General features: G+C 57.8%; 1 protein-coding gene across 2 annotated transcripts in view; it reads left to right on the forward strand.

The window, feature by feature from the left end:
- UNC5B (unc-5 netrin receptor B) overlaps nucleotides 1–9,645 on the forward strand; it is an 81,536-nt gene extending 71,891 nt beyond the window's left edge. For both annotated transcript variants that reach the window (XM_006937850.5, XM_023240527.2), the window contains 7 exons: nucleotides 374–461; nucleotides 1,345–1,513; nucleotides 1,684–1,917; nucleotides 3,201–3,350; nucleotides 4,055–4,219; nucleotides 4,981–5,162; nucleotides 5,997–9,645. In XM_006937850.5, the coding sequence (XP_006937912.3) occupies nucleotides 374–461; nucleotides 1,345–1,513; nucleotides 1,684–1,917; nucleotides 3,201–3,350; nucleotides 4,055–4,219; nucleotides 4,981–5,162; nucleotides 5,997–6,162 (1,154 nt within the window). In that variant the 3' untranslated portion in view covers nucleotides 6,163–9,645. The remainder of the gene's footprint in view (nucleotides 1–373; nucleotides 462–1,344; nucleotides 1,514–1,683; nucleotides 1,918–3,200; nucleotides 3,351–4,054; nucleotides 4,220–4,980; nucleotides 5,163–5,996) is intronic.
- Nucleotides 9,646–10,753: the final 1,108 nt, after the last annotated feature.

Here is a 10,753-nt window from a genome sequence, read left to right on the forward strand (position 1 = left end):
CTACAGAGCACTACTGAGAAAGCAGAGCCATCAGCTGATAGTTTCCCAGTGTGACACTGATCTGGGGCTGGAGCTGGCCCTGGGGCCTTTGAACTTTGGCACTTTGCCCCATCTCTATACCCCACCGCAGTGCTAGAGGCCCGTGTGTTAGCAGATGTACCCACAGCTGTCAGTGGCCTGGGCTCCCCCTTGTACCTAGTCGCCGAGCTTCTGTCCCCCCACCTTGCTGGTGACCACCTGGAGTTCAGGAGATGCCTTTCTCCCTCTGCCCCAAGCTAGGAGCCAACCAACCCCCTCCCCCACTCCCCCATCCCCCATTCTAGGCTCTTAGATCCCCTCCAGCCCCTCCCTGCTGACCTCCTTCTGCCCCTAGGGGTCAGCCTGCTGGTACCCAATGGAGCCATCCCCCAGGGCAAGTTCTACGAGATGTACCTCCTTATCAACAAGGCAGAAAACACCCTGTGAGTGGACAGACCTCAGTCTGGCATGGGCTGCCCCCCTTCTCTTCCTCTCCCTGCTGCCTGGCCACCTTGGGTTCAAATATCACCATCTGAGCCAGATCCTAAAGTAGCCTTCCAAGCAAAGCATTGACAGATCTTATTACGTCCACATTTAAAATGTGCAGCACCGACACAGCGAATCATAAAACTGAAAGGCGATTGACAAAGTAGCTACAATACGACAAGAGGCTTATCCTTACTATGTAAAGAGGCTTTAGAGACCAATAAAAAAAGTAAATATTTCACTACAAGAATGGGCAAAGGATACAAACAAGTGATTCACACATACTCTCTGATGCAAGCACGTATACACACACACACACACACACACACACACACACAGTGGCCAGTAGATTATGAAAAAATGGCCAGCCTACTTTGTAGTCAAGAGAAATAGAAATTCAAACAGCCATGAGACACTAGGAGTTCTTTGTTTCTCGAATTTGCAAAGATTTTTTTCAAACGGCCTGACCTCCATATTGACAAGAGTGTGGGACCTCGGCCCTCCCATGACACGCAGGAGGGAGCACGGGCTGGTACCAGCTTCCCAGAGGGCAGTTTAGCAACGCTTAACCAAAAGCATCCCAAGCGTGCGGAACCTTTGAAAATACGAGCAAACACATAGCTGAGAACGCTGCAGTGGAATAGCAGAAGTCTGAACACACTCTCAAGGCCTAGGCCGTCTTTCTGCCTCTCCTTAACCCCTCACCTCCGGGGGCCCAGGGGTGGAGACCTGCCTCTGTCACCCAAGAGCCGGGGTAGAGGTGGCAGGCCCACACCGGTCCCTTGCTGAGCTTCAAGCCTGCCCTCACTGCCTCCCCCCTGCCCTCTGCCCTGTCCCCAGCCCGCTTTCAGAAGGGACCCAGACGGTATTGAGCCCCTCAGTGACCTGTGGGCCCACGGGCCTCCTGCTGTGCCGCCCTGTCATCCTCACGGTACCCCACTGTGCTGAAGTCCGTGCCGGCGACTGGATCTTCCAGCTCAAGACCCAGGCCCACCAGGGCCACTGGGAGGTGAGGAGCCAAGGCTGGAAGGGGGGGGGGGGGGGGAAAGCGGGGCAGATCTACTATCTGAACCTGCCCTGGAAGGCCTCAAAAGCTGAAAGAAAGCCCCTCTTCTCCCGGCCCAACCTGGGTGGATCTCTCCATGGCCTTGACGGTGACCTCTTTGCCTCCCCGTGTAGGAGGTGGTGACCCTGGACGAGGAAACCCTGAACACGCCCTGCTACTGCCAGCTGGAGGCCAGGTCCTGCCACATCCTGTTGGACCAGCTGGGCACCTACGTGTTCACGGGTGAGTCCTATTCCCGCTCGGCAGTCAAGCGTCTCCAGCTGGCCATCTTCGCCCCTGCCCTCTGCACCTCCCTGGAGTACAGCCTCAGGGTCTACTGCCTAGAGGACACGCCCGTAGCGCTGAAGGTAAGGCCAGGCCGTCGGTAGCGCACAGCCCTGGCACACGGTGGCTGTATCACCCCCTCCCCCAGCTGACCGGCTGTGCGGTACCTTCCAGTGCCCCCGCTCCCCGGAATCGTGGTGCTTTCCAGGCACCCCTCTACCGCCATCAACCCCATTAATCACTCATTGCTCAAACATTGAAACGGCATCAGACCCGCGAGATACAGTTTTGCCCTCACCGAACTGCAGGCTAGAGGCGGGGGAAATGACAGGGGGCCTCGCTGATGGAGGGCTAGGCGAGCACCAGCCTGGGAAGGAGAGGATCTGAGAAGGCTTCACGGCACATTAACCTTAGACCTGTGCTCCAAAAGCCAAGGAAGGGTGCCCGGAAGACAAGGGTGAAGGCCATCCCAGTGGGCGCGGCCGCTGACGCAAAGGCAGGTGTGTTGTCCCATGTGACCGAAGCACGCAGGGGCTGTTTCTAGGACCTCGGGCTCATCCTGACACTGGAAGAGCATAGCCCCTTGGCCTTGTGTTGACCTTCTCCTGCCGCCCACCTCTCTGCGAAGCCTCCGGGGCCTTTCCTGTAGCTCCAGACCTCCCTTGACCCAGGTCTAGGGTCCCCTCTAGCTCCCGTCTCCCAGTCTCGCGTGACTTGTCCCCAGCTCCAAGTCGAGGACTGATGCAACCTGGGTGAAAAGGCCTCATGGGAGAGTGAGTGTCTTCTGCTGGGCCAGGCTGGCCCGAAACTGCAGAAGGCCCACAAGGGATCGGGGGTTCCGAGGAGAGGCTCTTGTGGCCTGGATCTCTGAGTACTGGGGCGCTGGCCAGTGTCCAGCTTTGATCAGAGAATGGAGGGGACAGCAGGAGGAAAGCCACCACATTTGAGCTTGATGGCATCACTTATTTATTCAGTCCCCGTCTGTCCGTCCGTCCGTCCATCCATCCATCCATCCATCCAGCTTGCTGCCCATCTATCTGTATACTCATTCACTCAGCAGTCCATCTGTCTGTGCAGCCATCGCCAACCATCCCTTCGTCTTTCCTTCCGTCTGTCCTTCTGTTTGTATATCCATCTGTTTGCATATCCATCTACACATCCACCGTCTGTCTGTAGCTATCTACCCAACTATTTATCCATCCATTCATCCATCTACCTGTCCAGTCCTCTGTAAATCCAGTTATCTATCCATCTGTCCCATTATCTGTCCATTCACCCGTCTGTTCACACAGTGTGTCTTCTCTGAGCACTCACCAAACTGGCCAAGTATGACGGGCTCCCCCTTCCCGTTGCCTCCTGCCCACAGGAGGTGCTGGAACTGGAGCGGACCCTGGGTGGCTACCTAGTGGAAGAGCCAAAACCCCTGCTGTTTAAAGACAGTTACCACAATCTGCGCCTGTCTCTGCACGACATCCCCCATGCCCACTGGAGAAGCAAGCTGCTGGCCAAGTACCAGGTGAGGGCTGGGCCACAGGAGGTGGCAAATGACGCCGGGGAAGGGGAACGAACATTCGGTCTGCCCGCGGAAGATCGGTTCCCCCTCCCGGGCCTTGGCCTTCCTGTCTCCTTCCTCTAGCCTTGCCCCCGCCTCCCCGAGTCTCTGTCTCCCTCCCACCCCACTCTCCATGCCCCTAGTCGTCCCTAGGCACGTCGTCACGTTCGGTGCCACCAACAGCCACGTTCCCCCCCCCCCCCCCACCCCGTCACACTCCCACACACAGATGTCTACAGACGTCATCTTCAAAGAGGCCTTGCCATCTCTAAGAGTGCTCATGCCTGATGCCTGGCCGACCATCCAGAGTCGTCTCGGATGGTCACTCCCCTGTGCCTACACCCACCTGAGCAACCCCATGGACTCTGCAGGGCCTCCAGCCCCAGACGTACATGCGCGTGTGTGCATACACATACACACATGCGCACACGCATCCAGACTTGTGCCGCCTTCCCCAGACGCTCCCTTTCTCGGCTGAAGGGCCCCTGACCAGCTCTTCTTCCTCCTCCTCTCTGGACGGAGAGGCCTGCCCTGCCCCCTGGGGGGGGGGGGTCCCATCGCTCCCTGAGGTTGCCCCCCCCCCCCGACCGGCCTCTGCCTCCATTCCCTGAGGGTAGGGCAGGGCAGGGCAGGCTGGCCTCACCTTGACCCTGACGCCCCTCCCTCAGGAGATCCCCTTCTATCACATTTGGAGTGGCAGCCAGAAGGCCCTGCACTGCACCTTCACCCTGGAGAGGCACAGCCTGGCCTCCACAGAGCTCTCCTGCAAGATCTGCGTGCGGCAGGTGGAAGGAGAAGGCCAGATCTGCCAGCTGCACACCACGCTGGCAGAGGTGAGGCGGGAGGACAGACACCCCGCGGGGCCGGGGGAGGCAGCGTTCAGACCCGCGTGCATGGGGATGCTGCCTTCCGTAGATATGGCCCCGTCAGCTCCCAGGTCTGAGCTGGGACTCCGTCACTTTCTGCACACTTATTGAGTGGCTGGTCCTGTGCTTGGCCGGTACCAGGCAACAGATGAAATGACTAAGTCAGAAGGTAGGTCTTAGGGAGGAAGAGACCATCGACCTTGTGTCAGGTCAGTGCTTAGCCCAAGCCTATGGCTCTCCTCCACTATACATCCACACTGAGGTTTACAAAACCCAGGCCACCCAGGCCAGCAGCGCGAGAAGTTTCTTGGGCAATGTAAAAAGCGCCGATCAGAGGCCTAGAGCCAGCTCTCTCCCGAACTTGGCACGTGACCATGGGCAAGTCACTTCCCCGTTCTGGACTTCATTCCCACATGTGTAAACGTGCGTCTGTGTGGAGTAGACTGTGGCTGAGGCTCCTTATGGCTTTGGAATCACGAGCCTGCACCCGCATCAGCCTGGGACAGTGCGTTCGCCTGGTCCACCGCAAGGACCGTTGGGCACGCAGCCCTGGCCCTTGGAAGCCGACCTTCTGGGGGAGGAGGTTTTTGAGCAGCTGACCTGCCCAGAGCGTGGGGAGGAACCTCCACGAGCTCACAGTCCCCGTGCAAGAAGGTCGGAGGGGTGGATGCTAGTGCTGTGCGTGGGGGAGCCCCCTGCCCCTCTCACCTTGCCCCCTGCCCTTCTAGACACCTGCTGGCTCCCTGGATGCCTTCTGCTCTGCCCCTGGCAGCACGGTCACCACCCAGCTAGGACCCTACGCCTTCAAGATTCCACTGTCCATCCGCCAGAAGATATGCAACAGCCTGGATGCCCCCAACTCGCGGGGCAATGACTGGCGGCTATTGGCGCAGAAGCTCTCCATGGACCGGTGGGTGTTGGGCCAGGCCGGCCCCACCCCAACCTCCCTTTGTCCCCCAAGGGGCAGGTGGGGCAGGCAGCCTGACAGTCCAGGATCAGATCCTTCCATTTGCGGTAGATCAGGAGCTGAGGCTTGGGTGTGCTCAGTCTGAGAAGCCCATTTTTGGGGAGTGCCATACTCAGCGTGCTGGCCTGTGAGGATCAGGTGAGGCCAGGACACCAGGGGTCATCACCATCTGCACCCCCGGGCCCAGGACGGAACAGGTATTCTGGAAATGTTTGCTGAGTGATGGTGTATTTTGGTGTCGAAGCCCTTCTGGAGAATCTAACATGCTGCATAAATATAATGGCAATAGTAATTATTAGAATTACATTATACTTACTGAGAAACCATTTAATAAACCTGCATTGAGCAGATGCCACGTAGAAGACACCTGACTAGAAATGGATGGGCTTTACAAAGAGTTTAAGGCTCTGTTCCTGCTCTCGGGGTAGTGTGTGGGGCAAAACCAAGCGGGGAACAGATGCGGGAGGAGGAAAGATTGGAATGCCAGGTTTGGACAGTCTCTCCTGGGGCCAGTGTCTTTCAACGGGTAATAATAACAATGATGATGGATGATGATGAGCAAGACAGTTTCCATCTTAGGGATGAGGAAACCGAGGCTCAGAAAGGAGGAGTGGCTTTCCCAGGGCCACACAGCCCCCAAGCAGAGGGGCTAGGGTTCCAACCCAGGGTCGGGGGACCTCAGAGCCTTCCCACTTCCTGGTGCTCTGTCCACTTCCAAGCTCCCGGGAGGTGCTGAGTGTTGGGGGAGCCTAGTGACCCTCTCCTTCCCTCCGCCAGGTACCTGAACTACTTTGCCACCAAAGCGAGCCCCACGGGTGTAATCCTGGACCTCTGGGAAGCTCTGCAGCAGGATGATGGGGACCTCAACAGCCTGGCGAGTGCCTTGGAGGAGATGGGCAAGAGTGAGATGCTGGTGGCCATGGCCACTGACGGGGACTGCTGAGCCGCCCCGGACCGTGGACTGGGAGGGCTGGCAGGAGGCGGGCACAGAGGAGGCAGCCTCGTGTGAGGCAGTGCGGCCCCTGCTGCCCCCCAGCTCACAGCCAGAGGCGCCCCCTCCTCCTCCTCCCCTTGCCCCATTCCCAGACCACGACCAGCCTTAGCAAATCCATGTACTCTGTTGTCAGGAAGACCCAGTGTTCCTTCTCCACCCCTTGCTGTCCCCCCTGCCCTTGGATCTCCGTGGAGGAACCGAGACGAGGCCTCTGGAGGCAGCGAGGGGAGCCAGGAGGTGGCCCTCCCTCCCTCCTCCCACCCCCACCAGCCACCTCCGCCCCGGGAGCTCTGGGTGACGTTTGTCTTCGATGCGTTCTTCGGTTTCTTCCTCAGTTACTGGTTTCTCCCTCCCGCCTAAGTCCTCTTCTCCTTTCGCACCGTTTTCCTCTTTGAAGAGTCAAGTACAATTCAGACGAACTGCTTTCTGTCGTCCAAAGCAAAAAGGAAAAGGAAAGGAAGAAAGAAAGCTTCAGGCCCCTAGTCAGGCTCAAAGAAGAAAAAAGAGAAACACCAAAACCACAAGGGAAAAGAAAAACCCAGTTTCTTAGGAAACGCAAATGATTTATTATCCAGATATTTGGATAAGTCCTTTTTAAGAAAAAAAAAAAAAAAAAGAAAATGAAAAACAACACAAAAAAATAGAAAACTCTTTTCTTGAGTGTGGATGAGTGTGGGCTTGCTCATGGTTCTGGCCAGGAGTGAGCGTGTGTGCGTGTGTGGGGGTGTGTGTGTGTGTGAGAGAGAGAGAGAGAGATTATCAGGGAGAGAGAGACAGAACAGGGAACACCTTGCTGCTAATGATTCTGTCTTAGGCTAAATTCCTACAAGGCCTCAGTTTCCCCAGGTGTACAGGGTCGAACGGGGTTTTAGCCACGGTACCATGTTTCCCTCTAAAATTCTGAGCAGATGCTGAATCTTTAAAGGCAAGGAGCCCTGAGATCTGGAGTGGGCTGGGGTCCTCCCTCCCGCATCCCCAGGCAGATGCCCCACAGGCTCCCTGGGCTCCTGGAGAATCCGGATTAAGAGGCCCAGGGATGGAAACTGGGCAGACCAGGCCAGCTGTGAGCCAGGGACAATGTTTCCAGTGCCCCGGTCTGGTGGCTCCTGGAAAAGGGGGTGGGGCCCAGAAGTGGGGCTCTAGCAGAGAAAGAAGTGGGCGGGGAGAGTCTCCCATGGGCACTTCTCTCCTTCACCCCAGGGTGGGAGCAGCCAGGTCACCCCTCTACCTAGCAGCCCCCAGACCAGGTGGGCTGGCGCAAATTGACATTCCGCTAATGCCCAGGAATCCGGGAACCGGTCTCCCCCAGCCTCAGTTTCTCCGTCTATAAAGCAGGAGGGCTGGATAAGCGGGCCTCTGACTGCAGAAGCCTGAGCTTCTGGGCCTCAGCGTGGCTTTATGGAATGTGTGAGCAGTCAGCCCTGCGGGCCGGGAGGCTGGGAGGTGGGCGGGCCGGCTGTGCTCTACGTGCACGCCCCAGTGAAGGAGGACCTGGGGAGGGCTGTTTTCCCAGCTCTGACCTCCACCGACAGCTCCCTTAGCCCTGTTCTCACCCTCCCACTGCAGTCTGGGAGGTCTGAACAGGCGGGACTGCCAGAGTGGAGGGGGCTGGTACCTCCTCACCAGCCTGCTCCGGGATGCTCCAAGGGCCCAGCAGGATCCCTTTTGGGCTGGCTGATCATGGCCGGGACCAGGCTCTTACGGCTGGCACAGAGGCCTCCTCGCAGGCCTCTCCCTGGCACCCGGGGCAAAGCAAGAAGTTCTGGGCCCTGACCCCAGGGCTTGCCCCGGCTGGTGCGTGACCAGCCTGGGCACATCCTGGCCCTTGAAAGTCTGGTCTCCAGGGAGGAGAACAGGTTTGGGGGCTCCAGTCCTAGCCGGCAACCTCAGCCTACCCTTCCCTGCCATGGACTCAGGCTCATGGGGGTTCTCGCCCCCTGCCAGTGACCCGGGGGGTGGGGGGGGGAGGTTGTCCACGGACAGACAGAGGCCTGCTCGGTTTGAGAGAGGATTTCTCCTATCAGCGCTGCTGAAGGAGCCGGGCCTGCACTCAGGGCTTGGCAACAACAGCTCTCTGCCCCAGGGCCTGTGTGGTGTTGCCTCGCAGGCCTCGAGGCTTCCCTGCCAAAGGTGCCCATCCGCTGTGGGCTCAGCATCCCTGATGAGTCCTGGCCTGAGCTGTGCAGGCAGGGGTGACAACATGGCCCGGAGAGAGCAGCCTGACCAGTGCCACGAGAGGCTTTACCCGGACCCTTCCCATCAGTCTCTGCTCACAGGCAGCCTGGAGTCCAAAGACCAGCACCCCAGCTCCAGCTGTGCCAGTAAACTGCTGTGTGACCTTGGGCATAGGACTGCCTTCTCTGGGCCTCACTTCCTTTTTACATCTGCAGCTGCTGTCTGACCGCCCTTGGGTTCTGACACACACGGACGGTCATTCTGGGTTTCTCGTGGGAGGGAACCCTGCCGTGTTCTGCCGGGCCCCTCCTCCCTGCCCCGCTCGCTCAGCAGCCACGATGGGAGCTCTTGGTGGCTGAGGCCAAGCCAGCCGCACACGTGCCATTTCTCATCTGATTTCCAGAAATTGTGCACCAGGGCCTGGAGCACAGAACCGATTGGCTGGGGCCTCCTGGGAGGGTTCAAATTGTCCAGCTTTATAAGAAACGCCGAGAAAGGGTTTGCTGCCTCTATCAATCAAACCTCTGCTGAGGCTGCTGTGGCTGCGTCCCTACGCTGCCCGCCTTAGGGTAGGATCAAGATTTCTCCTCTGATTCAGGCCTGAGAGGCAGCCCCACGTGGCCTGTGTACCGCCAAGAGTGGCAGATCAGGGGCCACCGCAGGCTTGCAGGGCCCTCCCGTGGGCGTTTACGTCTCTCATCTCCGGGGTGTGTGCTTGCGTGTGAGCGTGCCCCGCGCGCGTGTGCTTTTATCTGCAGGCACATCAGGGTACCCCTCCGGGAACGTGTCCCCACCCGGGTGCGAGCGTGTGCCCTCTCCGAGTCCACAGGGTCAGTTGGTGTATCTTCTACGTGCCTCTCCCTCTGCTTTCTCTCGCAGTGACCCGGGCTCCAGAGCTCCGGGCCAGGGGTCCTCCTGAGGGTGTGGGGGACCCCATCTCCTGGACGATCCAGGACCCTCTGGTCCTTTCCCCAGCAACCAGGCAGCTGAGCTAGGTCCCTTAGTAGGCCCTCTGAGGGAAGGTGACCAGGAGTTCGGCTGCAGGGAGCAGATCTCCTGGGGGCAAAGGGCTGGACCCCCTGCCTGGGCCGTGGACATGCGTTATGTGTCCCAGGGATGTAGGGCTGCAGGGATGGCCCAATCCCACCACTGTTGAGTCTGTAAACTTCGATCTGTAAATAACGTTTAGCATTCCTATTGTAACAAAATTAATTTTTACAAAATAAATTATATTTCCTAGTCTAATTAAAAAAAAAAAAAAAACGAAAAACCCTGGTTGTGTTCTGTTGTCTTCTTGACTGTCTTTCTATCAGCAGTTGGAACAACCTTCCTGCTTTCCTCAAAATTCCACGGGTTTGGGATCGGGCGGTCGCTGTCAGAGCTCTCTGAGCTCCTGGAAACGATCAACGTCAACTGCTTCATTTTGCAGAAGGGAAAACTGGCCCAGAGAGAGGTTAAGGATTTCTCCGGGGTCGCGCAGCAAGTTAGAGCCCCTGCTGGATGCCAATCCCTGCTCCCCAGTCAGCACTCTCCATGCATAAGCACCCAAGGAGCGTGTTCAGGGGCCAGTCCGTTGAGCCTGCTGTGGGCTAGGTGATCGGTGGAGATACCCGTAAGAAATTCAAAAGGGCCGAGGCAGAGAGGTCAGTTTAGAGTACTCACCTGGAACATAATCATGCACGTAGAAAGGGATTGATGGGTGGGCTGCGATCGCGTGACTTTGGACCCAGGGCTGCTATGCGTGGCTGGGCAGGTTACACACTGAACAAGAGTACCATGCCTACAGGGGGGGATGGGGCCATTCCCACAGAGGGTAGACTTGCGTGTTTATTGCGGGATGTTTCCAGCAGGTGGCAGTAGAGGGTCTTGTTCTAATAAAATCAACCTCTTGGTGGTGGTAATTTTCCCATAGGTGGAAGTATTTCGAAGGGGCGTTTTTTTCCCCCTACTTTGCAGGAAGGTGCCGAATGCCCGGCAGGGGCCCTGTGAGTTGGTCCTCAGGCCTCCCTGTGTGCGTTGAGTCTAGTCCCAGCATTTTCCAGCTTGCAGTGCCTGCTTCGTGGGGGATTCTGTGATCTCTGAAGTGTGGGGGTGAGAGTACCCTCTGGTCTCAGAGTAGAGACATAGTGTTCATCAGCGCAAGAGGGACGCTGAGAAGTCCTATGAGAACAAGCCGGTCTCTTCATGTTCATGTAGTGCGTCCCCGGTGTATCTGGCCTTTTTAACCTTTCCACGCCCCGAAGTATATGTATATGGTACGTACAGGCCCTGCCAGCTCTCTCAGGAATCTGTGGCAGGTGTCATTTTGTCATCCCCCCAGGGGTAGGGAGCACCTGTGGGCAAGTCCCCTCGGAGCTCATGGCCT

This window comes from Felis catus, chromosome D2, assembly GCF_018350175.1.
Source record: "Felis catus isolate Fca126 chromosome D2, F.catus_Fca126_mat1.0, whole genome shotgun sequence".
NCBI lineage: Eukaryota > Metazoa > Chordata > Mammalia > Carnivora > Felidae > Felis > Felis catus.